Consider the following 14,460-nt stretch of genomic DNA (forward strand, 5'->3'; position numbering starts at 1 on the left):
ATCACCACCAGAAAAGAGCAAATATTTGTTTAATGAATAGTGAGCAAAAGAACAAGGCAGTTTTTGAGACAGGGTCTTGGTAAAGAGACCATGCTGGCCTTGAACATCCAGCCTGACTCTTGCTTCCAACTTCCAGGAGCTGGAATTGCAGGTGAGAACTGCTATATTCTAGCCCAGGACATATTTTTTATTTTGCCTTCAATCCCCTGTCAAGGTTAGAAGTTTGGTGCAGGTTCCTGATGCCAAAATCTGATGTATGTGGTTGATATTTTTGAAGTGTTATGTCGTTTGTCCCACTGCTAGTTCTTCCAGAAGATGGGGGCGGGGAGCATGGAAAAGAACAGGAGTGAAGCAATAGACAAGGGTGGACTAATGACTGTCATTGCATTTTGGTGAGAATTTGAATTGTAATTTCTTCCAGAAGTTCTATCATTGGTTTCCAAAATATAGCTGGTTCAAAAGTCACTGCCTTTTTCAGATAGATAGACAGTTGAAAAGAGCCTTTCCTAATCCCCCAAAGGGTGTAAAATAGCCTCAATCTGAACCCAGCTTTCTTCGGGCCAAAGTCTGTATTTATTTCATGGTACCTGGCTGACTCCATAACTGGCCCCTTCCCTCCCCAGACCTTTAGTCTCACATTTAGAGGGTCTCTAAAGGACCTCCCAGATACCTCCAAATTTAGATTCTATGACTTCGTGGGATTTTTTTATTGTCTATTTAAAAAATTGATATCACTTCAAATTTATATCACTACTGATGATATTGTTTGTGTTTGCTTTGGGACCAGGTCTCACTGTGTGAGTCCTGGGTGATCTTGAACTCCTGCCTCCTGAGTCCTGGGCTGGTCTGTACAGTGCTAGAAATGGAACCTAGTGCTTTGCCCATGAGAGGTATTGTTTTTTTTTTTTCTTAATTTTCCTCTGAACTTATTTGAAAAAAGGAAAAATAAATGAAAGGAATACAGCAACTTTTCTATATTTGAATCTGTATAGAACAAAATAAAAACTAATCTGTAGGGTTGGAGAGATGGGTTGGTGGCTAAGAGCAGGTACTGCTCTTGCAGAAGACCCGAGTTTTGTTCCCAGCACCCAAGTCAGGCAGTTCATGCCCCTTATAACTCCTGCTCCAGAGAAATCCAATACCTTCTTCTAGACTTTAGTGGAACCTATCCTTACATGCCCATACTTACACAGACATGCACATGTGCATCCATACTTACACAGACATGCACATGTGCATCCATACTTACACAGACATGCACATGTACATCCATACTTACACAGACATGCATATGTACACACATAAAAAGCAGTACAAATAAATCTTAAAGTTGGGGCTGGAGAGACGTCTCAGTGGTTAAGACCACATGTTGCTCTCGCAAAGGACCAGGGTGGTTCAATTCCCTGCACCCAAATGGTGGCTTACAACCAACAGTCACTCCGGTTCCAGGGCTCACACATTCTCTTCTGAACTCCAAAGGTACCAGGCAGACAAATGATGGGCACGCATAAGTGCAAGCAAAACACTCATCCACATAAAATAAAATTAAATAGCAATTTTAAAAATAGATACATTTAAAAATAAATCTAGCTATCAAGATGACTCAGTGGGCAGTGACACTCACTTCTAACCATGATGACCTGAGTCTGTACTCAGAACCCACATGGCGGAAAAAGACTCCTGAAACTTGTCCTCTGACGCTACACAGATGGCATGGCATGTACTCTTTTTTTTTTTTTTTTTAGTTCTTTTTTTCGGAGCTGGGGACTGAACCCAGGGCCTTGCGCTTCCTAGGTAAGCGCTCTACCACTGAGCTAAATCCCCAGCCCCCATGGCATGTACTCTTACCACTGCCCCCCAACAGACACACACACACACACACATAAATATACACACACACACATACACACACACACACACACTAAAAGTAATAAAACGAAATAATAATTTAAAAAGAATCTGACCGAGCTGGAGAGACAGCTCAGTGGTTAAGAGCACTGACTGCTCTTCCAGAGGTCCTGAGTTCAATTCCCAGCAAACACATGGTGGCTCACAGCCATCTGTAATGAGATCTGATGCCCTCTTCTGGTGTGTCTGAAGACAGCTACAGCGTATTCATATACATTAAATAAATAAATAAATAAATAAATAATTAATTAAATAAATAAATCTATCTTTAAAAAAAAACCTGGTCATGGTAGTTCTAGGTCTGTAGTCCAGGATCGTATACCAGAACTGAAGAGGCAGAGGCTGTGTCATGAGACTAACTATGAAATACTGAGCCACCTAACTAGAAGCACCATTCCAAAACTACAAAGCACGGCTTATTCTTCAGCTTCTTAATTATTTTTGCATATAAATATATAACATCTGTGCTATTCATACAACTTTGTTAGAATAAAATGATTAAGTTGCAGTTGAGCCACAGACGGAGTGAGCAGTGCCTCCTTCCCAGGCGGGTTCATTTTATACGTTTACTTGTGGACTGTGGTGGTTTGCATATGCTTGGCCCAGGGAGTGGCACTATTAAAAGGTGTGGCCTTGGGCTGGAGAGTTTGCTCAGTGGTTAGAGCACTGACTGCTCTTCCAGAGGTCCTGAGTTCAATTCCCAACAACCACATGGTGGCTCACAGCCATCTGAAATGGGATCCGATGCCCTCTTCTGTGTGTCTGAAGACAGCTACAATGTACTCATATAAATAAAATAAATCTTTAAAAAAAAAAAGGTGTGGTCTTGATGGAGGAAGTGTGTCACTGTGAGGGTGGGCTTGGAGACCCTCCTCCTAGCTGCCTGGGGATGCTCAGTCTGTTCCTGGCTTCCTTCGGGTGACAGTGTAGAACTCAGCTCCTCCTGCACCATGCCTGCCTGGATGCTGCCGTGCTCCCACCTTGATAGTAATGAACTGAACCTCTGAACCTGTAAGCCAGCCCCAATTAGATGTTGTTCTTTATAAAACTTACATTGATCATGGTGTCTGTCCACAGCAATAAGACCCTAACTAAGACAGAAGTTGGTAGCAAGGACTGGGGTATTACTGTGGTAGGCCTGACCATGCTTTTGTTTGGAAGAATGTGGATTTGGGGACTTTGGATTTGGAAAACAGTAGGATGCTTTAAATGGGGCTTAATGGGCTATCTTAGTAGGAATGAGGAAGTCTTTGTTACTGAGCATGATTTGAATTGTGCAGGCTTGGCCCAAAAGGTTTCAGAGAAGAATTTTGGTATGTGCTGTAAAGACTGCTTTTATGGTACTTTGGTGAGGAATGTGCCTGCTTTTTGCCCTTGTCTGAAGAGTCAGCCTGAGGCTAAGGTGAAGAGACTCAGATTAATTGCATTGACAAAGGAAGTCTTGGAAACACCCATCATAGACTTTGTTCTCCGGTTAAATCTCATGAAAAGCATTTTAATAAAAAAAGGGAAGTTGAGAAAGGAAAAATACAAAATATATGGTTTGAGTTTTAAAGGGACACACGGAAGTGAAATGGAGATGAATCCTGTGTTCAAGGATATTAAATTAGATTAAGGAAGTAATGACCTCAGGGCAAGATCCCACCCAGCTAAATTAGCTCCAGGCAACTTAGTACAAACCTTCAATCCCAGGAGACAGGCACACAGTCCTCTAAATTCAAGGTCAGTCTACAGAGCAAGATGCCGCACAGCCAAGCTTGGCAGTGAAGGAGTTAGAAATATAATAGAACGAGGGGGCCATGTTCCAACTCTTGCAAGCAGCAGAACTCAGCAGCTTCAGCCATGTGGCTCTGGCTTCATATTCAAGAGGAGAAGGAGAACACTGAGACAATTGATGTTGGTCAGCTGGAGCTAAGGAAGAGATCAGCATCACTGAGGTGAAATCTTCTGAGGAGTGTTTTTTGAGAGCTGTGTTCCAGAGATGCCAAGGTTGTACCTCATGCTGTGGCTGGACTTGGTCGTGTGTAAGAGTCACCAGGTGGTGAAAGACCCCAGCTTAGCAGCAGTAACGCCATTTTGCAAGGCTGTACTTAAGATGACTGGTTCAGGGAAAGGTTAGAACACTGAGTACACAGTGGCTGCCAAGCAGGATGTGTTTGGTTGAAGGCCTGGCAACAGGACAACTTTGGTTGAGCACCTGACAATGAAAAAAAGCCCCGGGAGAGGTCCCACACCCTGGTGGGGGGCCGAGTCAGTCGTTATGTTCCAAGAAGGTAGCTAAGAAACTTGCCCCCGGGCTAAACCCTTGCCATATTAGAATCCACCAATTATATCCCTGTAACCATGCATCTGCTTCTGTATGCTTGCTTCTGCTCCCCAAAATCCTATAAAAAGCCCATCCTTGGTTCCGTGGGGCACGCCAGTCCCCCGAGAGACTGAAGCGCCTGCAGGTGCCTGTGCCTGTGTATCCCGACAATAAACCAAATCCTCTTGCTGATTGCATCCTGTGGTGTCTCGGTCTGGTCTTTGGAGTTGGAGGGTCTCCATCCCGAGGGAAAGTTCTCCCTGAGAGCTTTTCAGTGGTACTGGTTGTGAAGGCATGAAGGGGTCATGAAGAGCAGCTGAGGCTGGGCACTGTGAGAGGCCATGGAAGGCCATTGGTGAAGGTGCAGCCTCAGTTGCAATTGATGGCCCAGGATTGAAGGGGTCATGCAAAGGAGTGAGGCTTGGCAGCATGAAGAGAGCCTATGAAAGGCTATTGGTTGCAACGGAGGACCCCAGTGTACTGGAGAGGCCAGTACCATGGGTTGATCACCAAGAACAGCTGAGGCAGTGAAGTGGATCGACCTGAGTGTCACAGAGGGCAGAGCTGGAGAAGTGAAGCCAGCCCTTTGGAGGATCCTGTGTGGACCCAAGACATTAAAACAAGCTGCCTTGGAGACCTAAAGATGTTAAAGATGCCAGAGCCACGGGCTATCTGCTGAGGAAAGCTGCGAAAAGGGAGTGGGACCAGCTCAGGAGAAAGAAGTTTGTTGCAGCCAACAAAGATGAAAAGGAGTTGAGGATCTGAAGACCACTTTGACCTCAGACATGGAGATGACAGAGTGTGAAGTTTGCCCAGCGGGTTGCTTGTCTTAATTCGGAGATTACAGTTAAGTGATTGGATGGATCTCAGAAGAGACTTTGATCTTTAAACTTTTAACATTGTTGATACCGCTATAGACTATGGGGACTTTGGAAGTTGGACTAATGTACTTTTTTATTATACTATGTTTAGGTATGGCCTCCATAGGCTCATGTGTTTGAACAAGCTTATGGAGGCCAGGGAGTGGAATGTGATGGTTTGCATATGTTTGGCCCAGGGAGTGGCACTATTAGAAGATCTGGCCTTGTTAGAGGAAGTGTGTCACTGTGGGGTGGGCTTGGAGACCCTCCTCTTAGCTGCCTGAGGATGTGCAGTCTGTTCCTGGCTTCCTTCTGGTGAAGATGTAGAACTCAGCTCCTCCTGCACCATGCCTGCCTGGATGCTGTAATGCTGCCGTGCTCCCGCTTGATGATAATGGACTGAACCTCTGAACCTGTAAGCCAGTCCCTATTAAATGTTGTCCTTTATAAAACTTGCATTGGTCATGGCATCTGTTCACAGCAATAAGACCCTAAGAAATGGACCTCTAAATGTCAACTATTTTTTATGACATATGAAACAACTTTACACAGAATAAAAATCAGCCTTTGTACATCTTTTTTTTCTGAATTTTATTTTGCTAAAAAGAATCCACACGGACCCAAAAGAAAAGAAAAATAAAGAAAAAGAAAACCATGCAAAATAGTTTTCTGCACACCTCTAACATATTGTATTCCAACTAAAGAAAACTTACCAAAAAGAAAGAGAAAAGACCCCAACCCCAGAATACTTGGGTTGAAAAGGTCACATTACAAAGGCTACATTGCTAACACAAACGCTGCCAATACAAGCCATTCTACTCAGAAGGTGAGTGCTTTTCAGTATGTTGGAGTAATGCCAAGAATAAGAAGACAAGACAAACTGTATTCCTCCTGTGCACTAGTACAAGCTGTTTGCTGCCACAGGAAAGATGTGATGTTAACCGATCACCATACAGCCTTAATCTTAACACTGTGCACGCTCAACCTGTGGACCACTCTTGAGACTAGCTTCTTTCTGCTACCTTTATATTGGTTTTTGGCAGTGCTGGGAGACCAAAGCTAAAGAACTCTAAATTCTAGGGAAACTCCGTACCCCTGGATTATACCCAGCCTCTAAAAATCGTTTTGTACTTAAAAAATAAGAGTCATTTAAAAACATTTGTGAACTATTAAATATTTTTAAAACTAATATAGAATAATGCTGATGCTTTCCTTTGGGATATTTTGATTTTCTTCTTAAGGATCCTACAGAAAACGATAACGATTACACAGGAGCAGTGCCTGTGATCATGTAGAAAACCTTTAAAAATATGTTTTGGAAATGTAATGGTAGAGACTTTTATTTCCCTTCCTTACGATCAATTCCTAATCATTTAATAGATAATTGTTTTTTTTTTTTTAATCAACTGCTTAGAAGCCCTCTGTTTCGTCAGCAAGCTCCTTGTCCCTGAATATTTGAACTTTCCAAAAATAACAGACTACGCAAGGTACTGTTCTGCATGTCTGGACAAATCTCCAGGCTGTCCCAGCAGAATTTACTCAGTCTGGAGCTTTGCATAAAGTAAAGAAGAGCTGTTTGGTGGGAGCACAGTTCTGACCTTCCCTGGTGCTGCCTGGGTGGGATTGGTGATTCCAAACTGTGGACTTCCTGCTACACAATGTTTGACTAACTCAGAGTCTTCCAGGGAGGGGAGACCCTCAAGCAGGGTGACGGTCTCTTGGAAGCCTTAGTTCTCAAAAGAAGAGTTTGAATACATTCCTATAAAGCATTTCAAACGTGCAAAGCGAAAAATCCAAAGCAGGACCAAGGAGAGATGGGCAGTGAGTTGGTAGTGCCTACATATTGTGCTCCAGTGAGACACACAGACACACACACACACACACACCCTGCTTCGATGCCATTTTCAATGAACGTCCATCCTAACAGCACTTCCTAGAAATGAAAGCAAATGTGCCATCTCAGAACCCAGAAAGGAAGCCACTTTCTTTACTTCTAAATAGCTTTACCAAGCTTACCTAACTCCATGTCTATGTAAAAGAGTCACCTGTGTTGTAAAAAAAAGTCTGAAGGCCAGGTCTATTTCAAAAAATATTCTAAATCCATTCAACTATTTTCAAAATATTGGCCCAAATGGCAAAGGCACCTTTTTCTCCTTGCAGCAGTCAGCATGACTATATACTTGGTATGCTGCACTTAAATTACAGGTAAGGAGGACGGTGCAGCCCTGGAGGTGGGAGGGTCTTCCTGCCTTCTTCCTGAGGATAGCTCGGAAGTCCTCTCCCCATGAGCAGGTGAGCCTGTTCTACCATCCTGTGTTTGACACTGTCTCTCTCTCTTTCCCACTGAGCCTGTTTGAGGGTGGGGCTGAGGAAAATGTACCTGAGCCGTTGTGGGTAGGGGGGTGAAATACATGCACAGAACGCTCATGCGCAGAAAGGACCCTCTTCAAGCCAAACAAAGGCTACACCCAACCCTGCCTTTTTCAAACCTCTTCTGATACATTGTAAAGCAAAACTGGAGAAACCCAAGTTTCACTTTGCCTTAACAATTCAAAAGGAGCAAAGCCTTCCAGGGACGTTAGATGTTTCAGAGGATGGAAAGAGGGGGAGAGGCAGAGAAATCTCATCTTTCCTCAGCTGCTGGGGGCATGAGCCTAAGACCTCTCTGGAGGTCTCGCTTGTTTTCACTTGCCCTGTGGTGGCCCGCCATTGCTTCAGGCGTCTGAGCTCCCCTTACGAGTTTCAAGTTCATTCAACATCTGAAGTCTGGTGCACAGAGGTAACTCTGTGATGCTAATGGAACAACTCTTCCTTTTTTGGTGAGGAAAGTCCAATGGGTCTTAGCTAAGGAGCTCTTAGTGCCGGCTCTAAAAATATCCGCACAGCAAATACTGTTTGGCATATCACTGTGCTTGCCAAGGGTCTCTCTGGAACTCCGCCGCATGCTTTAGAGACTCCATAACTGCCCAGAGCTCCATCCCCACACTGGCAACTCACATGGCCAGGGAGACTATGATTTTTGAACTTTTTTTTTTCTTTTTCACTGTTGGATTCTTGGAGCCATTTCCCAAAACAAATCTGAAGTCCAATTCCAGCCGTGGATTAATTACTAGCTGGGTTTAGAATCTTCTTTTGGCTTCTAGTCTGAACTAAAATAATACACATTCTGTGTGTACAAGAAAAGAATAAAGTTAGACTTCAAAAGGGCTCGATCATTTCCTCTCGTCCCTCTTTCCCCCCAGAAGAATCATCAGCTTCTTTGACTCCTTCCTTATCAGTAGCAGGAGCAGCCTGGGCTTGGCCCACACCAGCCACTCTAGGCTCCTACACGTTGATGGCATGCGCGTGCTTCTTGCACAGCGGTTTGTCTTTCTTGGAGTAGAATGGCTGCCCCTCCAGATTCACGTGGCAGACCTGGAAGGGAAAACAGAGTCACCCTTTTAGAAAAATGGACTGTTGCATCTAACCAGAAGCAGCCTGCCTTTTATCCCCTCTGCTACAAAGTCTAAAGACTGAACCAAATATGTAGGTTGAACCACATAATGTGAAGAGGTCCAGGGGCTGAAGTTGTAGCCAGTTGCATGGCCATAATGCACAGACTACTGGCTTTGATTCCTAGAGCCACACAAACCAGGCATGCCTCTAATCCTGATGCTGGCGAGGCCGTAGGAGAAGGGTCAAAAGTTCAAGGGCATCCAAGCTACTGAGACTCTGTCTATAGACATATAAGTAAAATATAGAATAAAGTAAGACTCTCAAAAATCGTGGGCTAAAACTTAAATCTAGTGGAACAGAGAATACACATAATAAAAATGTCTAATTCATGCTATGCTGTGATATATGCCTTCATTGAATGTATGTCATTGACATGGATACACGCAAGGAAAGGACCCATAGGAACAGCAAAGATGTTCCCTGGTCAGGCTCAGAGAAATGGCAATGCACCCCTTGGTCTGTGTGCTGATTATGGTTATTTGAATGAAAATGGCCTTAATAGGCCTGTAAGGAGTGGCACCATTAGGAGGTGTGGCCTTGTTGGAGGAAGTGTGTCACTGAGGCTGGGCTTTGAGGTTTCAGATGCTCAAGCCAGGCCCAGTGTCACTCTCTCTTCCTGCTGCCTGATGATCCAGATGTAGAGCTCTCTCCAGCACCATGTCTGCCTGCGTGCCACCATGCTTCCTGCATGACGATAATGGACTAGACCTCTGAACCTGTGAGCCAGCCCCTATTAAATGTGTTCCTTTATAAGAGTTGTTATGGTCATGGTGTCTATTCACAGCAATAGAACCCCTAGCTAAGACACTGACCATGTGTATGGAAATGTGGACCACGGCTTCCTTCTAGATATGTACAGCCTGAGACTGTTCCCCTATAGACATTAGCTAAACTTGCCTCCTTGTTTAGCTGTATACAACCTCTTCAATTCAGATGTATAAAATAAACTCTGTTTCCAAACTGCTACTGATACCTCGCCATCAGAGAATGTGACCCACCCAATCCCAGCTTTCCTGTACATGTATCTGTTGTTTCTTTATTGTTGTCCTAGTTAGGTCAATCCCTAAGTCATTCAAGGTTGCAGCACTGTCCAAAATGTATATGGAACCAGTACTAGTTAACAAGTCAATGAACAAAGGACAGATTAACATTTAAGGAAATACTATTAGCAAACTAAGAAAGCATCAAAGTACAAGCTCATTAAATAATTAAGAGGAAGGAAAAAAGATCTTTCAGAAATATCATTGCTATTAATATAATGAAATAAATAAGACGAAACCCTCAATATCTTGTCACCCTTAACATTTCATGAAGGTAGCCAAAAAAAGTAAAGGAAAAAATTACCCAATCAAAAAAAAAATTCAAAAGTTTCCAAAGGGGGGCTGGAGAGATGGCTCAGGGGTCCAAGAGCACTGTCTGTTCTTCCAGAGGTCCTGAGTTCAAATCCCAGCAACCACATAGTGGCTCACAACCATCCGTAATGGGATCTGATGCCCTCTTCTGGTGTGTCTGAAGGCAGCTACAGTGTACTTATAGATAATAAATAATAAATCTTATTTTGGGGGTTGGGGATTTAGCTCAGTGGTAGAGCACTTGCCTAGCAAGCACAAGGCCCTGGGTTCGGTCCCCAGCTCCGAAAAAAAGAAAAAAAAAGTTTCCAAAGGGAATGAGGCCTATTTATGTACTACTAGGGACATATTAATATAATTTCCTTCAGAAAGAAGATAATCATATACATTTTTGTGATACAAATTTCAATGAGATGCTATTATGGGGAAAAAGATCAGTAAAACATGGAAAAGTGCATTCAGGAAAAAACACTATACACACACACACACACACACACACACACACACACACACACACACACATATTCCATGATAAAGTTATAGAGGATTCTTTGAGGCTGAAGCTGAAGACGTTCTGGAAAGAAGGGACCTAATTAATCCTTGCTAAGGTCACTGTGGCTCATTTAATTCTCACAAAAACTTCATGGGGGTAGATCTGCCTTTTCTCCATTTCACAATTCAAAAACTGGGACTTAGTGAGCCCAAATATTTTTACCTAACTCACAGACCTAGTAAGTTGTAGAGCTGGGAATCATGTCTAGGGCTGTAAGGACCCAGTGCCATGCTTCTTGTTACCGAACACCTCAGCAAAGTAGGCTGTACTTACTTGAAATGGTTCTGTGCTCTTGGCTTTGCACAGAGGCAACCCTCTGAAAAGTCTGAGGTGTTGGGTTTCCACTGTGTGAACTAGACCCTACATGGGCAAAATCCTAACATATAGGAGTTGGCTTGGAAGTCACTCTGGCTGGGATGGGCCCCATTCTATTGAGCCATCCCTACTGGGGAGCAGAATTGGGGGCTACATCTTATCAATGACCTCAAAATAAGCCTGTTGTCAATGTGACAGAATCTAGAATCACCCGTGATGGGCTGTGTTGATTACATTTATTGGTGTAGGAAGACCCATCTTAACTGTGGGTGAAACCATTCCCTAGGCACGGATGGTATCATCACTCTCTTCTGACTCTAACCAGCAGCTCCTACTGCCTTGACTTCCCTCCATGATGAATTGTACCATGACTGAAAATAAACCTTTTCTCTATTAAGATGCTTTATCAGAGTATTTTATCACAGCAACAGAAAAGTAACTAAGATGAATCCTCAAAATTTTCTGGGTAGAAAAAATTTTGCTCTGAGTTAAGCTTGAGGTTCATTCAAACAAAGGTGGGAAAGGGGCTTCATAATGGCCCAGTTGGGGAAGTTATACTTGGATTACATGGGTTGTCTAGTGGTCCATGGAAAATAATACACTGAAAAATTACCTGGAAACATCCCAGGTAGATACAGCAATGCTGACTGAACCATGTGTTATGATTTGGAGGTAGTTCATCTCCTGAAGGCCCATGTGCTGGAAGCTCACCTAATCTTAGCTTTCTAGCCTTTCTTTGTTTCTCTCTTTCTTTGTTTCTTTCTTTTTTTATTTTTTTTCATTTCTTTTTTTCGGAGCTGGGGACCAAACCCATTCTTTCTTTTTTTTATTTTATTTTTTTTTCTTTTCTATTTTTCGGAGCTGGGGACTGAACCCAGGGCCTTGCGCTTGCTAGGCAAGCGCTCTACCACTGAGCTAAATCCCCAACCCGCAGTCAGTGCTCTTAATCTCTGAACCATCTTTCCAGTCCCCCCCCCCCCCCCCCCCCGAGCTGGGGACCGAACCCAGGGCCTTGCGCTTCCTAGGCAAGCGCTTTACCACTGAGCTAAATCCCCAACCCCTCTTTCTTTCTTTCTTTCATTGTGAGCCTAGCCTTTAAGGGCTGAGCCATCTCTCCAGCCCTCTTTCTTTTTTTAAAGATTTATTTATTTATTATATATAAGTACACTGTAGCTGTCTTCAGAAACACCAGAAGAGGGCATCCGATCTTATTACAGATGGTTGTGAGCCACCATGTGGTTGCTGGGATTTGAACTCAGGACCTCTGGGAGAGCAGTCAGTGCTCTCAACCACTGAGCCATCTCACCAGCCCGCCCTCTTTCTTTCTTTGTTTCTTTCTTTAAAGCTTTGGATTTGAGAGATTGCTGGCCTGTTGCATTCCCAAACTGCTCTTAACTGTTAGCTCATTTTTCTGTCAACATTCTAGATTCCATAACAGTGGATGGAAACTTGCTTTGGGATACTCTTACCCCCCAAATTCCAGGAATATTTGGCAAGCTGAATTCCTCTAAGGAATGTCTATGAGGGCCAGTGAGATGCTCAGTTGTGCAAGCCTGGTCACCTGAGTCCAATCCCAGCGACCCATGTAAAGGTAGAAGGCGACAGCTGAGTCCAGAAAGTTTTCCTCTGACCTCCACACTCACGCCACACCCTAGATGTCCTATACTCACTGACACATATCATTTATATACATACACTTAACACAATACCAACAAAGTTTAATTTTTAAAAATATACCTTAACAACAATAAAGTTTTAAAAAAGAAAAAAAATGTGGGAGGAAGATGGCTCATCAATTAAGAGCGCTCTGTCTTGCAGAGAACCAAAGTTTGGTTCCTAGCATCCACTTCAGGCAGCTCATAGCCACCTATAACTCCAGCTCCAGGAGCTCTGACACCTTCTTTTGCCTCTCCAGACACACACACACACACACACACACACGCGCGCACACACACACACACACACACACACACACACACACACAGCACTCCACAATAATTTTAAATGGTAAAAATTATACATTTAATGTGGGGGTGGGAGGCTCGGTGGTGCACACCTATATTTCCAGCTCCTTCTTGTGAGGTAGGGGCTGGAGGATGATAGGTAGGTAGTTTTTCACTTTATTTCAGTTTATTGGCTTCTGTTACAAGTGTTACCCCGTGTGATCCTTGAGTTCAAGAGACCAGCCTGAGCCACATGAGATTTTATCTCAAAAAAAAAACAAAGTTAAGGATGTGCTATATTCTATGATTTAACTGAAGAAGAAACAATACAACCATAAAAGAACAAGTTCGAATCTTATTGTTTGGTTGGGCTGGCCATTTGGCTGTTTGATTTCTTGTTGTTGTTTTGATATTATTATTATTATTATTATTATTATTATGTGTTCAGGTTAAAAACATCATATGAAAACATATATGCATTAAAAAGTGATTTGGAAGCTGGGCATTGTGGCACGGACTTATAATTCCATCACTTGGGAGGCTGAGGCAGGAGGATTACTTCTACTTCAGGGAAAGCTATGTAGTGAGACCTTTTTGCAGACAAAACGAAAGTGATTTAGAGCCAGGCTTGGTGGTACATGCTAGCATTCCCAGAACTCAGGAGGCTAGCCTGGGCTAACAAACAAGGAAGGGATTTGGAAATGTAAAATGATATGAAGAAGAACCTTGAGAACGAGCAGGAGGAAGAAGAAGATGGGGAGGAGGAGGAGGAGGAAGAGGAGGGGGAGGAGGAAGAAGAGGGGGAGAAGGGAATAGAGGAGGAAGGTAGGGGGAAGGAAGAGGAGGAAAATGTGACTTAAGGATTTAGTAAATGGCAGATCACTTGTCTAACACATACAGAGGTCTGGGTCAATCCTTAGTCTAAGAAAGGGAGGGAGGGAGAGAGGGAGAGAAGACAGAGGCAGGCCCAAAGTTTTCCACCTAAAGATTTCTTCCCAAACTCTAGAACCACGTTCTACTTCAGTGTCTACATAGAGCAGTGGGAACCTCATGGGGCTGGCTCAAGATCCAACAGTCTCCATGACACTTTCCGAGGGACAAGATCTGCCCAGCTTCTCTTGGCAAATCAGCTAGTCATGGCTACGGGTCTCTTGCCTGTCTTAATTCTCCGGAACTTTGTTCTCCCCCAAACTTTACTTCCTCCTGCTTCTATTCTAGAACTTCTGTGAATCCCACATAGCAGACTCAAGGGAGCTGTCCCTCAATGACCTCTGCCATGATTCCCTCTCCAAGGAGCACACCCTCTGTCTCTTCAGCCTCTATGCCTCTTCCTGGACCTTCTCCAAGTCTCTTGGATCCTTCTAGACACCGGGCATCCAGACTTGTAATCAGTGTCAAGCAAGCTGAGACTTGAAATTAAGAGTCAAAGCTCTATGCTCAGCCTGGCTGAACCCCAGCTATGCAGAAGGCCATCCTAAAGGCAGCTAGTTACACAATGTCTTTTTTTTTTTTTTGAGAAATCCTGATATATTTAAAGATGTTTTAAAACCAACTAAAGAATTTGTTCAAAGAATGTTAAGAGTGGTAAATATTTGAATCACGATCCCAACACTTGGAAGGCAGAGGCAGGCGGATTTCTGAATTCAAGGCCATCCTGGTCTACAGAGTGAGTTCTCAGACATCCAGGGCTACACAGAAAAACCTTGTCTTGAAAAACAAAAAATTCCTATAC

The 14,460-nt window shown here is 43.5% G+C and overlaps 1 protein-coding gene across 21 annotated transcripts in view; it reads right to left on the minus strand.

Moving 5' to 3' along the window:
• Positions 1-5,647: 5,647 nt before the first annotated feature.
• Positions 5,648-14,460, minus strand: part of Ldb3 (LIM domain binding 3) — a 64,367-nt gene continuing 55,554 nt past the window's right edge. For 19 of the 21 annotated variants that reach the window (XM_087588924.1, XM_087588917.1, XM_087588916.1 and 16 more), the window contains one exon: positions 5,648-8,487. In XM_087588924.1, coding sequence (XP_087445050.1) covers positions 8,398-8,487 — 90 coding nt within the window. In that variant the 3' untranslated portion in view covers positions 5,648-8,397. 21 annotated transcript variants of the gene reach the window in all.

The sequence above is a fragment of the Rattus norvegicus genome, chromosome 16, assembly GCF_021556685.1.
Source record: "Rattus norvegicus strain SHRSP/BbbUtx chromosome 16, alternate assembly SHRSP_T2T, whole genome shotgun sequence".
Classification (NCBI taxonomy): domain Eukaryota; kingdom Metazoa; phylum Chordata; class Mammalia; order Rodentia; family Muridae; genus Rattus; species Rattus norvegicus.